Here is a 21,921-nt window from a genome sequence, read left to right on the forward strand (position 1 = left end):
CTAAAGTGCCCTTGAGCAAGGCACCTAACCCTGCTCCCCGAGCGCCGCTGTTGTTGCAGGCAGCTCACTGCGCCGGGATTAGTGTGTGCTTAACCTCACTGTGTGTTCACTGTGTGCTGAGTGTGTTTCACTAATTCACGGATTGTTCCAGCAGAGTCTTAAAAAGTCTAAAAAAGTCTAAAAAGTCTAAAATTCGGAACTTTAAATTTAAGGCCTTAAACAGCCAGATTTTCATCCAAGGTCTTATCAAGTCGGGTCTAAAAAAGGTTTTACCATCGTTCATTTCCAAGAACGTTGGGCGCAAAAAATTATTGCAAAGTAGCAAAAAAGTATCTAGTCATAGCCTACAAAGCAGAGCTATAGAGTCTTTGCTAACCAGAAGAACGCTGCCCTCAAAACATTGGTTCGGTGTGTAGTTCTACATGGTGGTAAAACTACAAATCCCTTGATAAATGCAATACCTGCCAGCGAAATACATTTGCGTCTCAGAGTTTGTAAAACTTTACGGCTACGTGTGGAAAATTGGAAAGTGTACATTCAACGAGACCTGGCTAGATCACAGCGATTTCCGATTTTGGTCACAAGCGGTAGCCAGCTCCAGGTACGAGGCTCGCTGTAAACTTTGCAAAAAAAAAAAAAAAATATTCAATTAGGGACGACTTCCTCAATGCCTGGTCACTCCGGTCTCCAGCGCAATATCATCGCACCTCTGTCGAACGACTTAGGCCTACTACACACTGTGACTAAACACCACTCTTTTAATAGCAACAGTGAGATAGCGATCTCTTTTAAGTGATGTTTCCTGATTCGGTAATCACAAAGACGTCTTTCTCTTGTTTTGTAATGTAAATAAATATGAGATTAAATCTATTGTATTTGATTTTTTTTTTTGCATATCTTAATTTTGGGCCTATGATTTGGGGCATTTGGCACGTGCCAAGGATGTTGGAAGGGTTTATCAGTAAATTAAATTAATGCTTTTTCAATGACTGAATTCATTGAAATAAATTTCTTTGGTAATCTTTATGGTCTTAAAAGGTCTTAAATTTGACTTACTGAAACCTGCAAGAACCCTGAATAAATGCAGAGACCAAATTTCCCTCACGGGATCAAAAGAATATACTTATACTTATATACTTATACTTACTTTTATTTTCTGCAAGTGAAGTCCCACCCACTGATCTGTAATAGGTATGTAGTGTGAGTGGGTCCCACCCCCTGGAAAAATGAGGAAAGAGTGATGATGGTAGTCTCACCCCCTCTACGAAGATATGGGACTTCCTGTTGCCAATTACAATGCAAAATTACAATTTTTACAACATTGCAGGAACTGCAACACTGTGAAATGTCCCTTTAAGAATCGTTGTTACTATTGTTGTAGTTCTCAGCATCAGTGGGAGTAATACTAATAAATACATATACATTAGTCAACATTAGTTTGTCTTTCCATCCCACACCAGGAAGGAAAAACAACTGGCCGCCCCTCCCTGAGAAGTTTCCAGTGGGTCCCTGCTTCTATCATGATATTTCTGTGGACATTCCTGTGGAGTTCCAGAAGACTGTCAAGATCATGTACTACTTATGGATGTGTGAGTCTTGAGTCAATCAGAAAAGCAAAATAAACAGCATGAACATCATACATAAGTACATAATAAGTAGCTGCATCACATTCTACATGCATATTACAGTGCATGCAAAGTAATGCATGGTAGGGCTGCATGATACTTGATAAAATGATCATCACAATTTTCTTACTTAGAGTTGAGATCACAAATCTCTTTTTAGATTTAAGATTGTGAAATTCTGAACCAATACTGATGTTTGATGTTTTACAATTTGGCCAATAACTGATACCTGTATTTTCTCTGTGTTTGTTTACTTAGTTGTTGCTAATTATACCATAAGTGGCAGGGGGAAAAAATGCTCTTTACAAAAAGTACTCGTAACACTCTGAATGTGTTGGTCCGCACATAATAACATTTAGCTAGGGCAGGACTGGTATTAGTCACTGCCATCAGTAAATATAATATTTGCTTATAGGCCATACCAGTCAACAAGGCCGATATTAGATTAGATTCAACTTTATTGTCCAAGTTGTCCGAGTACAAGTACAGAGACAACGAAATGCAGTTTGTGTCTAACCAGAAGTGCAGAAAAGTGCAATGTGATAAAAGTTAGTGGTGCATAGACAGGACAGAAGATATACAGTACAGTGCAGTGTAGACAGTAGTATACAGTTGTTTTCAGAAGGTGGTTTAGAGTAGAATAAATTAAATATAAGTATGTGCAGTGTATTGTATTAGCAGTAACCTTATAAGAGCAGAATAGATATGGCTATGGAGGACTTTGTGCAGTGGTGCAAACTCAATCACCTTCAACTCAACACTTCAAAGACCAAGGAGATGGTGGTGGATTTCCACAGGTCTAAGCCCGCTCTGCTACCAGTCTCCATTGATGGGGTCAATGTGGAGGTGGTAAGCACTTACAAGTATCTGGGTCTCCACCTGGACAATAAACTGGACTGGTCAGCTAACACTGATGCACTCTACAAGAAAGGACAGAGCAGGCTGTACTTCCTGAGGAGGCTGCGGTCCTTCAATGTGTGCAGCAAGCTCCTCAGGATGTTCTACCAGTCTGTTGTGGCCAGCGCCCTCTTCTATGCAGTGGTATGCTGGGGAGGAAGCACAAAGAAGAAGGATGCTGGGCGACTTGACAGGCTGGTAAGGAAGGCTGGCTCTGTAGTGGGAGCTGACAAAAGGACCCTAAACAAACTGATCAACATATTGGACAATGAATGTCATCCACTCTACAGCACTATCAAAAACCAAAAGAGCTTGATCAGCTGGAGACTTCGCCTAATGCCATGCACAACTGAAAGGCTGAGGAAGTCATTTGTTCCTAGGGCCACTAAAGGGAAGAGAAGAGAGAGACTTCTCTGCTTAGTCTGTCTGCCTCTCCACCCTCTCCATGTTTGAGTACTGACTGCCCACTACTGCTTTACTACTGTTTTACTAATGTACACAGCCTAATGTTTTCACTACTGTTTTACTGCTACACTGTTTTTCATGCTATATTAGCACACATGATCAATGGCTGCGGTCAGGCTTCTGCTACAATACTGAATGAATGAATGGCTATAACCCTATTACCTCAACCTGTTCTTGCACTGAAATAGTTTTTTATTTTACCTTGTCTACATTATACTTTACTCTCCTATTTGTCCATATTATTTATGCTGGTCTCTTGCACTGTTGCACTGTTGGACTAATGTTGGACTACTTTTTGCACCTTCACCATGACACTCACTCTCTTGAGCACCTTGCCATGCACATATAACTAAAGGACTATGGTTGGACTACTTTTTGCACCTTCACCATGCCACTCACTCCCTTTAGCACCTTACCAGTCCCGGCCCTGTCACTACAAGCGTCTTATGCTTGATCACCCTCAAGCACATTGGACTTTCTTAATTTAATTTATATAGTGTATTTAGTATTTAGTTCTGTTCATTTTCTTATCTTTCTGATCTTCTACTGTCTTCAGTGGAGTTTAGTTATATGTTTATACTTATACTTATGTTTACCATTTCTGCTGTAAGTGCATGTTGTGTGTGATGTCTGTATGCTACTGAGAGCCTTGAATGTCCCATTGGGGATCAATAAAGTATTTATCTATCTATCTATCTATCTATCTATCTATCTATCTAATATGAACAATGTATGAACAACATGTACAGATATGTGCAATATAGTGGCAGTACCATTATAGTAGTGGTAAGAACAATATAGATATATGCAGTGTATTAACAGAATATATTACAGAAAAACTGAATAAATATGGATATTTAATATGAACCATATAAACAGATATACAGTACAGCTATGTGCAGGGTGGTAAAAGTACCATTGTAGTGCAGAAACAGTAACATTATAATAGTATTAAGAATAAGTGTGCAGGATGAAGAGCAGTAGAATATGGCTATGTATAAGTGTAATTACAGTATGTACATTTGTAAATAAACTATGGATGGGATGGGGTAGTGCGGGGGGTCTGCCTCCTTGTCCCTGTCAAGGCTGCCATGGTCGTGGACACCTCAACAGGCACAGGCAAGGAGGCATCAGGTGGAGGCGAGGGGTAATGGGGGCTTAGTTCGTTGGATGTCACCGGGATGCAGAGCTAGAGTTTAGTAGGGTGACAGCCGCAGGAAAGAAGCTTCTTCTGAACCTGCTGGTTCGGGTGCGGAGAGATCTGTAACGCCTCCCGGAGGGGAGTGGTGTGAACAGTCTGTGGTTGGGGTGAGAACAGTCTTTGATGATGCTGCGCGCTTTACACAAGCATCGCTTGCCCTGGATGGCCTCGATGGAGGGAAGTGAGGAACTGGTGATGTGTTGGGCAGTTTTCACCACCCTCTGCAGTGCTTTCCGGTCATGGGCAGAGCAGTTGCCATACCAAACTGTGACACAGTTGGTGAGGATGCTCTCGATGGTGCAGCGGTAGAAGTTCACCAGGATCTGAGGAGACAGATGGACCTTCTTTAGTCTTTGGTGGTGAGCCTTTTTGATTTTTTTGGCCTGGATGCCTTGCCACATGCGTCGGGGGTCAGAGTTGTTCTTGAAATGATCCTCAATCTTTAGCTTGTGGTTGTGCTTGGCCTTTTTGATGCCCCTTTTCAGATTAGCCCTGGATGAGCTACAGGCTTGAGCATCACCAGATCTGAATGCGATGTCTCGTGCCTTCAGCAGGAGTCTGAACTCATCCATGGCTTCTGATTAGGGAAAGTCGTAATCCGTTTGAGGGTGGTGACACTGTTGATGTTGGAGTTGATGCAGTCCAAAACGGAGGAGGAATATGAATCAATGTCTGTGTGGAGGTCATGGGTGGCCTGAGTTGTGAACACTCTCCAGTCAGTGTTTTCAAAACGCTGCTGAAATGCAGAGATATTGGTCAATACCTGTGTTTGGGTGAATCCCTAATATATGACATTCATTTTACCTAATAGCCTACAGAAGGAAATGCAAGATGATGCCATATACATTAGCACATACACTTTGAAGAAAAGAAAGAAAATGCTTGTACAACAGGTTTATGAATCTGACAATTAACATAACAAAAATTCTGTGCATTTTCTGTGCAAGATTATGTTCAAAATGGCAAAGCTTTTGCACACCTCGTTTTGGGGATAGGTGCGTCGAAGATGACCATAGGTCGTAGATCAGTGGTTTAGAAGAGATCCCACACTGTCCATTCCATGTGCAAATATTTATTAGAATAAAGAAAACAACGTTTCGGTCTCAGACCTGCCACCAAGTTCGATATAATGGGGCTTAACAGGAAGTGCCAAGGCTCTCCATAGACAGGCTCTGGTGAGACCTCAGCACAGACGCCTGCAATGCAAAGTAAGGTAGCTTACCCACTCCCCATACAGGGATATTGACTGAGCGATATACTTGAACTGATTAGCGCAAATGAAAGCTAAAAAGAAATACTCCGACATTTTTGTTTTGTTTTTTTTTGCGAACACTCGTGCCGCCCTCAGCGGCTGCCCAAAGCCTAGGCTAGCCTACTGCCCGTAAGAAAAAACACCCCTAATTTAGGATGTTGTAAAATAACAAAGTTGTTGGAGGTTTACATAGGTTAAACTATGCTAAGCTTTACTAAGCTTTATTTTAGGTACCTGATGAAGGTCTGAAGACTGAAATGTTGTGTTCTATATCTAATAAATATTTGCATGCCGAATCAGTGTTGGGATCTCTTCTAAACCACAGACTTCCTCCCTGCAACACGACTGCATGCAAGTTATGAAGGTGGTATCTTCGCGATCTCGTAGAGCTGTTGAACTTAAAACGTAGTACCGCAGAGTTTACATTGGGCGTCTTTGTCATCATTAATTCATTTGAAATGCTCCACACTCCACTCCGTTTTGACCGCCTCATGTTTGGTTCCTTTTTTGCCGCCTTAAGTTTGTGGCGGGTCTCTCGCAGCCCGCGTCAATCTCGTGTCACGTTCAAGTACGTCCTGTGGAAAATTTTTATTTAATCGAGTAAACTCTTATCGACTAACCGTTTACATCCATAGTCGGTACAAAAAATAATCGGTTCTACCTAGATCGAGTTGCTGCACCCAAACAGCTACAGTGCTACACTTTGGGGCCATGACCATGAAAATGTTTTCATACCAACAGTACTGAGCTCGAGAAAGAGAGACCTATGTGAAAAATCGCTGGAATTCTCCTTTAAGCAAACTCTGACATTTTAATTGATGGCATGACGGTTGACTAGTGCTATATTGCTAATGTGACCAAAACGGTAAGCTTTAAGCATCCGGCTGCAACAACACGCTCAGAAATTGGGCAGATTAGAGCATCTGCTTTTCTGTAACAATGCAGTTTGTTGACCACTCTTTGCCTTGCTAGCTCGTTAGTTTGCCAGCAAAGGTAAACAAATATGGACTTACCCGCAGTCAATTAAAGGAAAAGGTAGGATTTGAATGAACTAGACAGTGTTGACAACTATTTCAAATGGAAAGTAGCTAAAGCCAACTCCAAAAGTCGCTAAATGTTGCTAGATGACGTCACACACTAATTTGCATATCAATTACGTCACCAGGTCGTGACACCCCCAAAAAAAAACGGTGATGGCCCTTTAATTCCCCTTTACACCTGTTTGCTTTTCTCATAGGCCTACTCAAATATGCAACTTTATGAGCCTAATTTAAATATATTTCATTTAATATACTGTATATTAGGGTAATTGATACACTTCTGTACATCTTGTCATAGTATAGCCTACACCAGAATGAGCATTAAGTGGCTGAAAATCAGCCATTTCCAACCTATTCCTAACTGCTGCATTTGCTTTGCACAGCTTGAAGTCTGATTATAACTTCACCATAGGCTACACACAATTTAACCTGCTAAATGGCTATATTTTGGATTTATTTAGTTAATGTCACATCGACAGAATTGTTTCCCCCTCAGCCGACAGTCTGTCCTGCATTGACAACATTGAGGCTACATAGCCTAAACCAGTGGTCACCAAACTACGGCCCGCCACCTCATTTTGGGTGGCCCCCCAAAACATGTCTGTGGTATGTAGCATCCGGCCCACACGTGAGTACGACATCGTCAAACTATAACCTCCGCAATTTCCCCCATTCATTCTCTATGGTGAGTCTTAACAGTACACATGTAATACTCTTTTTGGCCACTGGTGGTTGTTTTGGCACTGTTTCGCGTTTGCCATCAAAAACGGAATGAAATGTACAGGCCTACCTGCAAACAATGTAAGAGGCCCATGCTGACTGCATCAGTGATGTGTATTCAAAGACACAGAGTTCAGAGTTCACACATTTTTAATAAAATATACTTTTGGGACTCCCTGCTAATACTTTTGGGAATGCAAAAGTATTTTTATTAGTAGGCCTATTATTTCATTTGAGCTACATTTTACACTGATATGGCATGATGGCAATATAAACACAGCTAACAATAGTATTAAATTGCAATAGCCTATGATTAAATGCAATGGAATATTCAACTAAGGTAGACTGCTGTTCACAGCACTAAGCTATTTATGGTTACTGATATACTCCGAGTTTCTGGCCCTCTCTTAGAGCCAGGCATAGTGAGCTGGCCCTCGGAAGAAAAAGTTTGGGGACCACTGGCCTAAACGAATGCTTTAGGTTTTCCTAACTTGTATGCTCGATTTTGAACTTTCTGCTTCGTGAATGAAGTTGTAGCCTACTTTCCTTTGTTGAACGGTGCTGGAAAGCGTGACCCTGTTTCCCTGTCATCATGTCATTGCTCTCGCCTCGTTGACTCTGGTTGTTGCTGCATCTTCCAATAACGTGTCTGAGCTGTTAGATCTATAGAACATCTACTTCCATGGATAACATGGGCTGATACATAGGCCAGTCATTACTTTTACTCAGAAGAGTAAAAAGGGACGTTACATGCCATCACATCAGAGTCTCAAAAAGTCTCCAAGAACGCCAGAAAAAGTAGCTAGATTTGTCGCTATTCACTTTTTACAAAAAAAGTTGCTTGGGGGGGTCTGAAATCTCGCTAAATATGGCGACAAAGTCGCTAAGTTGGCAACACTGGAACTAGGGCTGTAATGATATGCCTATCGAAACCGAAATCATGACACTCATGCCCAAGAACCTGTGTGGCGTGTGAGAAGGCAGAATCGCGACACACTCCTTTCAGTGTTTCCCGCAGTTTAGGCTTAAGCAACACACGTCTCCCGCCTTAACTACCGGTACATTGTCCAAAGATAAATAATTAATAAGTGGCCTGTGCACAGAGGGAAGGGTCAAGTGCAGGGCTTAAAGAAGCAGCGTAAATCAGTCCTCTGTAAGAGTAGAAATTGTATCTATTTCCGAAACACTATTTCTAAACGGAATATGGCAAAATAATCTTGTTTTCTCGATCCTACTGTTTTTGTGATCTATTGGAGACGAAATCAAGATCAAAATTTGATTAATTGCACAGCCCTAGCCTATTCCACTCTCTACTCCCAATGGTGAACCGCACCTGAGCAAGCAGACTTGTGCAGTTCCTCAAAAAAGTTAAAAGCTAAAACCCTTTACCCCAATAGACTTTCAATGGAGCAATCACGCTTCCTTGAAGTACTGTTCATGTGAATATTGCCTTTCTCCATACACGTCACATGCATTTTTGAGGACATGCACTGGTGTTGGGTGGAGAAGCAATTGCAGTTATAAACGTCAAATCCACTGATGCTTAAAGGAGAATTCCGGTGTGATATTGACCTAAAGTGTGTTGAAACATGATGCCGAGTGTAGAGATGCACCGATATGGAATTTTAGGGCCGATATCGATAACCGATATTTATTGGTTTGTTGTGGCCGATACCGATACGATAACCGATAATATTCCTCTTGAAAAAAAATTGTGAAAAGTGATTTGGGGAAAGCATTTAATAAGCATAATTTTATGGCAGTAATTTTACCTACCACCAAATGATGGACAGAACTCATAATAGTCCTCAATAGTGCGGCAGTCAACAACAGTAGCCTAGCCCTACAGTATGTGTGGCTCCTTTAAGTAAACCTGACGTCAGTGAATTGCGAGTGAGTAGCTAGAGAGTATGAATCGTTTTAATTAGGACTAAACACTCATAAACGGCTCAGCTGGGAATAAGCTACAGTATAGTGACCAAATCAGAGTTAGAGATAAGGGAAACTTATGTTTAGTTTCAACTGAATAAAGCTGCAACTCCTCAGACTGTATCTTATGTCCGTCTACTCTATTGCGCACAACCTGCTGCAGCAGAAATGAAAGGGTTAGCCCCCGGTTTTAATAACTTATTATGATGACCTGTCTGGAACTGAAGCAGGAATGGTTAGCATATTTCTAGGTAGTAATACAAAACCCAAGCTAACGTAATGCAAAAATAATACTAAAACACAACTTAGAACTAGGCCTACTTATGTACTTGTCCCACTAACGAGTTTGTTTATTTGTTTCCCCGATCAGCGCGGTAAAGTGCAAACACACCAGCACAAGACGGCTCTAGATAGGGCTGAGCTCCGCTCTGGTAAGGTTAAATGGCGGATCATTCACGAGACTATTTTGAGATGCACAGATTCCCAAATGAACGCATATCCACAGATTTTGTTAGAGTGGTGAAATACATTCACACCGCTGACATTATATTGAGGAAAAAGTATAACCAAGCTCAAGTAGCTCAGTGTAGCCAGACGGACCTTACGTAGGCCTAAATTAGGACTTTAAAAAATATCGGCGCAAATTATCGGCCAGAATTCTGTTATCGGACCGATAATAATATTTTCATTTTTTCACTTATCGGCCAATAATATATTGGCCGCCGATATATCGTACATCCCTAGCCGAGTGTGAACGTATGTCTCATAGCTCATCTCGGCTTGTCCCCTGCACTCAGAAATCTGGCGCTAGTTAGCCGATGCTACCAACAGTTTTTCGATGGGGTGCCTTGGGCATCGGCCTAGCCATGCAAATAAATCACTGTTTTACACCATTTACGAGGCTCAAAGTAGCTCCATACTTCATTGGTAGACTTCCGAGGGCCTTGACATTTAAAATGAGACATTGAGAACTTTGCATCATGGACCAACAAACTGTCGCTGTTAAAAGTCCACCGAGTTGCTGATCTACAAGATCGCCCACGACTTCGGACTGTTGCTTCCAGTGCAAAAATAATTAAGTGGACTGGAAGCAACTGGAATCCATGCATTTCCATAGAATTATTTTTGGAATCTGATCCCTTATACCTGTTCATTTGTACTCGTCGCTCGACTTATCGTGACTAAATTCAAGATGGCGGCTAATGGTAAACTTCGTGAAGGTATTGTCTGTATAAATCGATTGTATAAATCGAACTTGGAAAAAGCACTGGTAGTTTATTTACAAGACGATTTATACAGACAATACCTTCACGAAGTTTACCATTCGCCGCCATCTTAATTTAATCACGATAAGTCGAAAGGACGAAAGTAACCGAACAGGTATGATAAAGGATCAGATTCAAAATAATTCGTGAAATGCATGGATTTCAGTTGCTTCCAGTAGTAGCAACTGGAATCCATGCATTTCCACGGAATTATTTTTGCACTGGAAGCAACAGTCCGAAGTTGTGGGTGATCTTGTAGATCAGCAACTCGGACTTTTAACAGCGACAGTTTGTTGGTCCGTGATGCAGTTTTTCAATGTTAGCATTAACGTTAGTCTGCTCAATCCAGACTCCATGCAGTTGGCATGGCAGCTCACAGGTCAGAAACAGCTCGGCGGCCTCAGCAGATCTTTCACAGAGTAGCCTAGGTCCAGCTGCTGTCCCGAGAAATCCCCTCGTCCAGACAGTGAAGTGCAGCACCGGCTCACAGATGGATGGGAATGATGTCAGAGGCCCAGGGCAAAAGCTAGCCATAGCATACACGAAAACTATCAAAAATAACATAAATAAAGAGAGAAAAAATGTAACTAGACAAATCAATATATAAAATAAACATGACATTACATAAAATTACAAACATTACATAAAAACATGATGCCAGACAGAGCAGCGTGTCTCGCCATCGTCCCCGTAACCTAGCAACTTAGTTAATTAGCTAATGTTTGTTAACAATTATGCTAATAATATTAGCAATGCTAACCATGTTACTTAGCTAACTTAGCTAATGTTTGCTAGCAATTATGCTAATAATGTTAACTATGTTAGCAATGTTAATGTTAACTAGGCTTACCATGTTACTTAGCTAACTCAGCTAATGATTGCTAGTAGTTATGCTAACTATGCCAACCATGTTACTTAGCTTGGTTGCTAGGCTGCTTGAGGTGGTTGCTAGGCTGTTGCTAGGGTAGTTATGATGGTTGCTATGCTGGTTGCTAGGGTAAACAAGTTTGCTATGTTGGTTGCTAGGTTGTCATCTTGGAAGTGGTCATAGGTTTTTGCTAGGGTAATTGAGGTGGTTGCTAGGCTGTTGCTAGGGTGCTTGAGGTGGTTGCTAGGCTGTTGCTAACTTAGTTGTGGTGGTTGCTATTCTGATTGCTAGGTTAATCTCATTGGTTGCTAGGTTGTAATTGTGGAAGTGGTTGCTAGGCTGTTGCTAGGGTAGTTATGGTGGTTGCTATGCTGGTTGCTAGGGTAAACATGTTTGCTATGTTGTTTGCTAGGTTGTCATCTTGGAAGTGGTCATAGGTTTTTGCTAGGGTAATTGAGGTGGTTGCTAGGCTGTTGCTAGGGTACTTGAGGTGGTTGCTAGGCTGTTGCTAACTTAGTTGTGGTGGTTGCTATTCTGATTGCTAGGTTAATCTCATTGGTTGCTAGGTTGTAATTGTGGAAGTGGTTGCTAGGCTGTTGCTAGGGTAGTTATGGTGGTTGCTATGCTGGTTGCTAGGGTAAACATGTTTGCTATGTTGGTTGCTAGGTTGTCATCTTGGAAGTGGTCATAGGTTTTTGCTAGGGTAATTGAGGTGGTTGCTAGGCTGTTGCTAGGGTACTTGAGGTGGTTGCTAGGCTGTTGCTAACTTAGTTGTGGTGGTTGCTATTCTGATTGCTAGGTTAATCTCATTGGTTGCTATATTGGTTGCTAGGTTGTAATTGTGGAAGTGGTTGCTAGGCTGTTGCTATGGTACTTGAGGTGGTTGCTATGTTGGTTGCTAGGAAGGTGGTGGTTTAATATAGTTGGAATGGCTGAACAGTTAAATAGGTGGATAGTTTAACCCATTCGTGCTGGATGCTGCATGACGCAACATTCTATCTCCCCACATTCTATAGCGCAGCATTGACTCTCCCGCTGGTTGCTGCATAGCGCAGCATGCTTTTTATTTCATGTTTCTAGGTGTACAGAGGCTTAGATATTAAGGTTTTGGTAGACGTTGACAATTCTTAGTATTTTTTCAGAAAACCCTCAGGAAATAAGGTTGTTTAGTCTAGAATGCCATAGGATTCTATAGGCGTTTTTAGCAGGCATATTAGGAGTAAATGGGTTAAATGGTTAAATTATTTAAGTTGTGGGCAAAGGAAACAGTTGAACAGGATGTGTAGTCTTAAGAGAGCCAGATTGTATGCTTAACCCTTTGTTGACGGACCGTTCAAATATTGTTCCTCCCGGAGCGATGGCATTGCGGTTGTTATGACGACAAAATATACCTCTGCCAATCGAAATTCAAAGAGTAGTAAGCTTTTCATTGTGATTGGTTGTTTTTTCATGTCGATATAATTGAGCACCGACCACATCAGCTGAGCACCACGAAGTTGATTCAACATGGCGTCGCCCTGTCGGCAAACACACACGCAAAGCAAGAGAATGTTACCTCATGAATGGTCAAAGTGGCAACGAAAATAATGGCAACATCGAAACTATCACTCTTTCCAGGGCAGGAGAATTTGGTTTAGGTCAGGGATTACAAGAAGAAAGTGATGCTGAGTTGGGAGGAAGGTAAATAAAACCGTGTAGCATGCATGTACATGCATAACGTTAGCTTATGGAATGGGAGAAGTGACGCTTCTAGTTTCGTATGCCTAATAAATCAAAATGTTGCCTATTTCTAAAATGTTGTCCCCAAACAACTTGAAGATGTTATAGACTTTCTTAACGTATCAGCAAAAACTGCTAAGTGAATGACGATTTTCGTGGTAGAATCGCGGTAGGAAATGTAGGTTTTGGTTATCTCTATAAGAAATAGCGTTAGCACTTGACATACAAATAAGTAGGCTTGTCTCCCGTATTGAATCAAAGGTAACTCTTATTTCACATGCTAGATGCTAGCTATGCTTAGCAAAACAATTTCAGGAATCTGCCCAAAGAAAGGAACGTATAAACTTGCTAGATTGCAAAAGAGGCACTAGACTACTTTGGTGATTTTATTCATTTTGCTTCCAACCCAGGATGGTTGCAATAGAAATCAATTTCTAAATCAGCAATTTATGCAGTGGAAAGGATTAAAAACTCAAATAGTGATTACATATACATAAACACTTATTTCATTGTGTCATTATAGTCAATCATTTTGAGTTCAAGTTATTCCACTGCACAGACCATCATGAGACAGACAAACAGACCAACACATATTAGCCTATATAGACTGATATGTAGCCTATTTATGAATGATTAATATACAAATTCAATAATGTACAACTTTTAAAATGATTCATATACAAATAAATGGTTTATGCATACAAACCAAATTAATTCAAAGAATTTTGTCTGTTGTTATTAGGTCCTAACACTGTAGTGCACATTGTATGTATTTCCACAAGAAAGAACTTGTTTCAATAGGAGCTTTGACAACATTCTAAATCACAATTTTACACTGATCACTAAATTTATCATAACTTTTGAACAGACAAGTATATTTGTTCAAATAAGGTTTTGTTAAATCACCCACAAAATTCACTGTATTTCATACACTCTACATTTTTCTCTTTCTTGTACACTAATATAGCAAAAATGGATTTTTATGTGAATTATAGGAAATTTAAATGATTTCCAGATATACATTAGGAGAAGATTTTCAGAGATAGCACTCTACTGTATCAAAATTAACCTATGTGTTTTACACCATTTTATAGAACTAGTCTTTCTTAGTAAAATGATATGTATATTTCATTGGTGGGATATAATATATTCGAGAAATATGTATTTTGTTTGTGAGGTGATCATCTGAAAATGGAATGGTTGGTACAGGCACCAAAGGGTTAAAGCCTGAGACTGGCAGTTGCTGCAGGTGGCCTGGGGCCTCATTACAGAAACTTCCTAACTCTGAAATCCTATCTTATCTCAGTTTAGGATGGCATTTAGGATTTTTGGTATTACAGAAGCATGTTTCCTAACTGCATTTAGGAAAGAAATCTATCTTAACTTAAGATAGGAATTTGGCCATTACAGAACCATCCTAACTCAAGAATTTCTTAGGAATCCTAACTTAGGATGGCACATACCCTGTCCTAAATACAAAATAACTGCCAAAACTGACTGCAACAGTATTGTTGAGTTGTTGCCTAGCCTATGACAAGATGATGAACATGACTGTTAGGGACACCATAAACCATTTTTTCACTAAATAAGTTAATTAAGTGAAAACTTAAAAATGTAGGCCTATAAGCTATGTGTTTTAAAACATTTATAACAAATAAATATTAATCATTATAACAGATTATTAGACTATTATTTATTATTATAAATATGTTTTTTTTGTTTTTCATCTTTTTATCCTGCACATCAAACAAATCAATATTGACACACTCTCTTGCATCCTACATAGGCCTAACCTAGGCCTATTTCTCTGATATTATGGTTTGTCCATCGTGAGAAACCAACTGTCAAAGATTCTTTAGAACACCATCTTTGCAATCTGACATTCTAATCATAGATACAGGCAGTCTCGTATACATTCTAATCATAGAAACAGGCATGACTGGACGATTGCCGATCTAACTGACAGTTACAGCGAAGCTACATCAGACGGCTAACTGAAGCGTTCCGTTCACGACGCGTGACATCCATTTTAGATGAATGGTCTATTTTTTTCTAACGTATGTGCCGCCATCACATCTGGTGTTGCTACTTCCATTGATTATAATGGAAGCTAATTGTTGCAGCAGACGCAATGTGAACGGAATGCTTCAGTTACGCGCCTGGTGTAGCTCAGCCCTTAGAATGTCTGAGATAAGATAGGACACAGCCATAAGTTTAGGAACTGCTTCTGTAATAGGAAGATAGGATTTTTCCTATCTTTGAAACTTAAGTTAAGATAGGACAAGCAGTTAGGATATTTTTCTGTAATGAGGCCCCTGAACACCTGGCACAAGATTCTAATTGCTTAATGGCCCTATTGTGATGTCATCAGCCCAATGTTAAGTCTATGGGGAAATTTTTACAAAGATGAAAAGTCATAGCAACCTGGTCCATTTGAAGACCTACGTTACAAAGTTTGAACGAAGTTTCTAAGTTAAACGGTTCAAGAGAAATTGCGTACGGAAAAAGTGGTAAGCGGAACAAACCTAGGAAGAACAGTACAGTGCATTTTCATGCACTGTAATAAGAAGAAGAATACTTCGGATAACAGAAAATATAGTGCAAGGCAGTTCAGTGCAATGATAATGTATTAATAGCAATATTGTAACTGTAAGATTGAAGTACACATGAGGTAGATGAGCAGAACAGTGTTGATTGACTTCAGTGTTTCCCATACATTGACTTATTTGTGGCGGCCCACCACAATATCAACATTGACCACCACACAATGATTTTCCAGGTTGTACTAAATTGTGCTTAAATCTGGTTAGCATCATAACCACGCTGTGCTAATTTGTTTAAAGCTGTTGCATTCAAGTTAATTCTGCAAACCAAACACCACAAATGGAATTCAATTCTCTGGGAAACACTGGACTTTGTTCAGTGCTAGAGTGGGGGCTGAGTGTTCAACAGAGTGACTGCTTGGGGGAAAAGCTGTCTTTGTGTCGGCTGGTTTTGGCAAATAGTGCCATATATCGTCTAAAAGAGGTAAGGAGGTTGAACAGTTTGTGACAACAATGCGAATCATCCTTGATTATTCATCATCAGGTCCCTTGCCACAGGTGTGTAAAATCAAGCACCCAGTTTATGAATGCAGACTGCATGGTGCTTGAATAATACACATGTGGCAAGGGACCTCATAGATACATTGACTGTCCACATGAATTCCAAAGATTGAACAAGACAACTACCACCCACCCCCCAGCCATTTCAGATGGTATATGAATAATAGATCTCTTCAGATGCCTATCAGTCATTGCATGCTGTTCATATTCTATGTAAGAACAATGTGTAGCAAACACACCATCATGGAATGGTCTCCTTACAGAGGAATGGTAATTTCCTCCTTGGGTTGTGCTGTAGGCTAGTCACTTGTGAAAAAGTAGAACATCTATACCCCGGCATTTAAGCCTTTGGTATTTTATTTTAAAATAATCCTACTGGACTAAGTTGCAATGTCTTCATTCATTATTTTGGAATTCAAATTATTTGCTGAAATGGTGCGAATGACTTCTAACCATGTCAATGTTTGTCTACAAAATACACCGCAACATCGAGAAACATTACTGGAGCAAACCATAGAATCACGTCGCGAATGCAGCATAAAAACTACACCTCCATCAAGCGTTAGCAGTTTTGCGTTGTGACTTCGCTAGTAGTAAGCTTCAAATCCAAGAGTCCAGAAAAAGCGGAAAGTTAGACTAGCCAGCCAAGATGCAAAGATTGAAGAAATTAGTTCTTCTATCCACCGAATTCATTGGATATAGGAGGAACAGGATGAGATTCTGAGAATGCAGTGAGAGAAGGAAAGGTAACCTAACATGCCTTTTAACCCAGTTGACGTATTTGCTGCAATATGCAAAATATAGCTGTAGCGAACCGGCACAAAAGTAGCCTCCCGTAATACTCCCATTTTATTCAAAGATGGAACGCTACTGACAACTCCAGGCTTCCACGTAGTGCTGGGCAGTATACCGGTTCACACCGTATACCGGTGTATATTTTCGTTAGGATATGAATTTTTAATATACCGCCATACCGGTGTATTTGATTACACAACGTTTGGAACGCTGCGCCACGCGACAGTGTTTCAGATAGGACTTTCTTCACACGCATGCATGGTGCCAATGCGAGGCATAGTGAGGGTAAACACAAAACACCTTATGTTTTTCCCCTAGTATGACCCTTAAGAATTCATTTCTCCTTAGGTAGGGGGTTTATTTAAGGGTGTTGCACAGAATACCTTAAATTGTTTCTTTAGTTAAGGAAAAACATTAAGGGATACTGCATTGAAAGGGATTTACCGTAACAAAAATTCTATTGAGATTGTTTAACAGCTGTAACTAGCTAGCTGGCTAGTAGGTGATGTCGTTAGTTAGCAACCCACCGAGCACAGTGAAGTTTAATGTTCTTATCATTCATCTCACCTTAAGAATATTTGCTGAAATTATCCAGGTAGCAAGTAAAGCATGTTATAGACATGGACTGAGCAATACTAGCTGGCTAGTTGATCCTGACTGTCATCAGTGAACCAAAACAAACTTTTTTGTTAATGTTTTGCCTAGCGAACTGAACCGAAGCTCATGGCAGGCTAATAAGACATCCACATCTACATGAAGCTAACGTTAGCCTACTACTAACGTCATGTAAACCACACAATAACAATAAGGCATGTTTCTGATAGGCCTATTTGACAGAGTAAGCATATTAGCAGAGAGGTTTTATTTTACATTGTATTGCACTACTTTTTGTATTGGTTTTATACAAGATGTTTGTGAAATTTGCACAGTAAAAGTTCTGTATTTTGACTGCAATTGTCTTTGCATTCTGATTAGGGATCGACCGATATGGTTTTTTCAGGGCCGATACCGATATCAATTATTACCAAAACAGGAGGCCGATAACCGATATGTAAAACCGATATTTCAGTTGTCAAAAAGGGGGGTAGATAGTAGCCTAGGCTATGGCGATATGCTGAAAACTTTCATTCAAAAGAAAAGCTTTTCTTTCTTCTTTTGATACACTACAACTGATGCATCACAAGTGTAAATCCTGTGTATCATGTTAATCCAAGAGCTGAGTGATCGCAATTATTTTCATAGGCATACACAATGGGCACAATGGGCTAAAGAGGATGCTTTGCCATCGTGTGTGTGAGTGCACGAGAGAGGGAAAGGGAGAGGAAGAGGTGCATGCGTGATGGCAAGTGTTACGGTTGAATAATTTAACAAAACAGTTTTAAAATAGTTCTTAGGCTATTTAAGCATGCAATTTGTGTCCATATGTAGGCTATAAGCTACACTTCTGTGAGCCTAAAAGGCACGTAATAGCCAGCTCAGGTCGGATTAAATTACGGCTGACCCTGGGTGCCTGTAGTCTTTTCTGACAGTCCGTCAAAAAGCAGCAACTAGACTTTTAGACGTTCGCTATCGCATAATTTAGGACTTGTATACTATGTAGGCCTAAGGGATAACGTCCGCCCGAGGTGTCCGTTATTAACAATTAATTAATTGACGAGGCGGATGCAAAGAACTCCCGGCAGCGCAGCACCGAGTTTGTAGGCCAACTAGTAAACGGTAGGCTATATCACGAACATGCATCAATCGGGAATTCGCTAAATGAAGGAGGTGGGTGCTTTAGGCTACTTATTGATCCGGATCAAAGAGACAATAGCTTACAAAGTGGTGTTTTTGTAACTTCACTGTAGATGATTGTGACAAGTTCACATTCCAACTTCAGCAATGTAAGGTAGGCCTACCTTCCTTACCTTCGAAAAATAGCTCCGTACAGCTGAAGCCCAGTCTACAATATGCCTCAGTGAGAATTCTAAACTTTCTCTGTGTTCAGTCTTTGATCCTGATTGGCTGCATTAAATTGCTAACTAACAAATCAGACGGTGTAGTGGGCGGGACAATGCTCTCGACCACAGAGTAGCAAATGCAGGGAGTGAGAGGCGCTTTACAGACAAAGTAGCGCGTTTCATTCTTTATCCATTTCAGTATCGGCTTATCGGTTTATTATAAAAATGCTAAATATCGGCCCGGCCGATAATTGGTCGATCCCTAATCACGATGCCTTCATGCAAAAAACGATATGATTTCCGACGTTTTTAGAATCGATACTTTATTAAAATAATGACGTTCTGTGTCTGTGTGGACTGCTCCCACTCTCCATGATCCTTGCACGCATCTAGGCAAGTGGGCGTGTCAAGCAGGCAGCTCTGAGTGAGTGAGTACGCAGCCAACGTCAACATAGTTATTTGTTGCCGACAGTCCTTGGCTTGTGGATAAAACAAAAGGTGAAGTGAAATCTGGAACTATTTCGGATAGTCTACATCGCGGATAGTGAAGGCAAGCCATCAGGTACACAGAGGCCCGTTTGTAAAATATGTTTCAAAGTCATTCAAAAGCAGTAGGCTACGCATAGAACTTGGCTAAGCACCTCGCAGTCATATCCCAACATTTTTAAAGAGTTCAAAGAATGACAGGTTAACGAATATGCTATAGAAAACACCACTACATGATTAGTGTCAAGTTCATCCCTTTAGTTTTAATCTAGCCTAACTGAAACGAGTATGGTTTTCTGGGATAAAGCGAACCTTCCTTCATCAGTGAATTTTGACAAAAAAATAACTAACGTGATGAAAACGCAATTTTCACACTAGTATAATATTACCATAACTTGCAAACGATCTATTTAATATTCGGTCAGTACTACTAGGAATGTTTGTCATGGCATGTAGACTGCAATTTGCCATCTGGCACTGATGCCTTGCCATTTTTGCACCTGGCCAGTTGTCTCTGTAAATCCTCCTGTGTGAAGGGTGGGTGCTGGGGTTCTTCCAGGGGGAGCTTCTCACAGCAGGCGGTGTGATCATTACATGGGTGTCAACAGGGCTGGCGCTAGCCATTTGGGTGCCCTAAGCACAAATGCTTGGTGGTGAAATGAAATAATAGGCCTACTAATAAAAATACTTTTGCATTCCCAAAAGTATTAGCAGGGAGTCCCAAAAGTATATTTTATTAAAAATGTGTGAACTCTAAACTCTGTGTCTTTGAATACACAGCACATGTTGTGAATATCCTACAAATAATTTAGTTCTCAAACTCTGAGAATTTTAGGAAGTGCTGAAGTTGTCTGAAATTACCACCATTCTAACTTTCACTCACCTTATGAGAACTGTGTGAACTCTTTGTATGAACATTTGAACGAGTGAATAAAAAATAGAAATAATTATCCCAGAAAGTCCCAGAAATATGACTTGAATAGACGTTAGTTAGTTATTAAAGTTATTAATGGATAAACTTTTAGAATACTTTGAGCACTGATGCAGTCAGCATAGGCCTCTTACATTGTTTGCAGGTAGGCCTGTACATTTCATTCCGTTTTCGATGGCAAACGCGAACCAGCGCCAAAACAACCACCAGTGGACAAAAAGAGTATTACATGTGTACTGTTAAGACTCACCATAGAGAATGAATGGGGGAAATTGCGGAGGTTATAGTTTGACATTGTCGTACTCCCGTGCGGGCTGGATGCTACATACCACAGACATGTTTTGGGGGGCCACCCAAAATGAGGTGGCGGGCCGTAGTTTGGTGACCACTGGCATAGAACAACAACTAAACTTATCTAAAGCTGTCTAATTTGGCAAAATCACATCACGTTCAGTTGCAGGGTTTTTCCAAAGTTCACCTTACCAAGAGCCGTTTCCTCATCATTTCATTATGTTGTTAAAGTGTAACTTGTAGCGTTACTTTTTCACTACACAATTAGATCGTTTGATCATAATTGATAACAAACGCCAAAAAAGCATCCTGAAATGCAAAGCAAATTAGGCTAATAGGCTAACGTTACCTGACTATATCTCTGATGGCTAAAAGAAATAGCAAGCCCAATTTAAGCATAATCAGAAATAGCATTGCTAGCCAGCATCAATAATTTGCAACGTAACACGACTTGAACATGAACATGGCTAGTAGGAGCTTACGTTACAAAGTTTATTGATGGTAGTAGTATTACATAGACATGCATACACGCAAGGGCTACAAACCTAACATTTTTTTATTTTTATTTAAAACATTGTCTTACCTCCAAGCGACGCGCGAGCATCATCCCGCTGTCTCTTCTTTTTCCCGCCCCCACTCTTGGTGCCTTTTCGAGGCCATGTCTAAGGTGTCTGCCAAATTTGAGATTTGAGGCATAATCGAACAGAACACTGGGAGGTGGAGGAGTGGGGCACCAGAGGGAGACTGGAGAGAGGGCCGCATAGGAGATTCACCTTTTTCTCGACTAATTTGGTCTAGGCCTATATTACTTTTGCATATTAACATTCTTTAGACATATTTTATTTGTTATTTATACTAGTAGCCTATTGCATGGGTTCCCAAAGTAGGGGTCGTGACAGGGTGGGTCGCGAAATGATCTCCATAAATCAAATAAATTGGGAAAAAATAAAATTCAGAAAAATTCAGCCATAATTGTAAAAATGAATGTTAAGAAACATGGTAGTTAAAATTAAAATAAAACTATAGATTTTCCTCCTGAGTTGATTACAACAGATTAACGACAGCATCATTTGCTACCTCAAGTGTAGGTCACTTTACGGCTCCACAGTAGGCCTAGGCTAAACATCACAAAGCGGACCAGTAGATTTTCTCTGAACTAGCTCATTGGTGATTGTTTGCTGATTTTTCAAAAGGAAACGTTGGTTAATACCGAGCAAAAAAAAGACAGAGAGGCCAGCGGAGGAGGCAGAAAGGCCAGCGGAGGAGGCAGAGAATCCGGCGGAGAGGGCAGCAGAGAGGGCAGAGAAGCTAGCGGAGAGGGTAGCATAGGAGAGCGGAGAATCGCCTTGGCCATCGACCTCTGGCACGGGAAGAGGATCTGGCGCGGGAAGAG

General features: G+C 40.6%; 1 protein-coding gene across 1 annotated transcript in view; it reads left to right on the forward strand.

The window, feature by feature from the left end:
- scamp1 (secretory carrier membrane protein 1) overlaps positions 1-21,921 on the forward strand; it is a gene marked incomplete in the record, with an annotated part of 81,287 nt that overhangs the window by 35,342 nt on the left and 24,024 nt on the right. The window contains 1 exon segment of the mRNA XM_048258316.1: positions 1,461-1,589. Within this exon segment, the coding sequence (XP_048114273.1) occupies positions 1,461-1,589 (129 nt within the window).

Source organism: Alosa alosa, chromosome 12, assembly GCF_017589495.1.
Source record: "Alosa alosa isolate M-15738 ecotype Scorff River chromosome 12, AALO_Geno_1.1, whole genome shotgun sequence".
Taxonomy (NCBI): Eukaryota; Metazoa; Chordata; class Actinopteri; order Clupeiformes; family Clupeidae; genus Alosa; species Alosa alosa.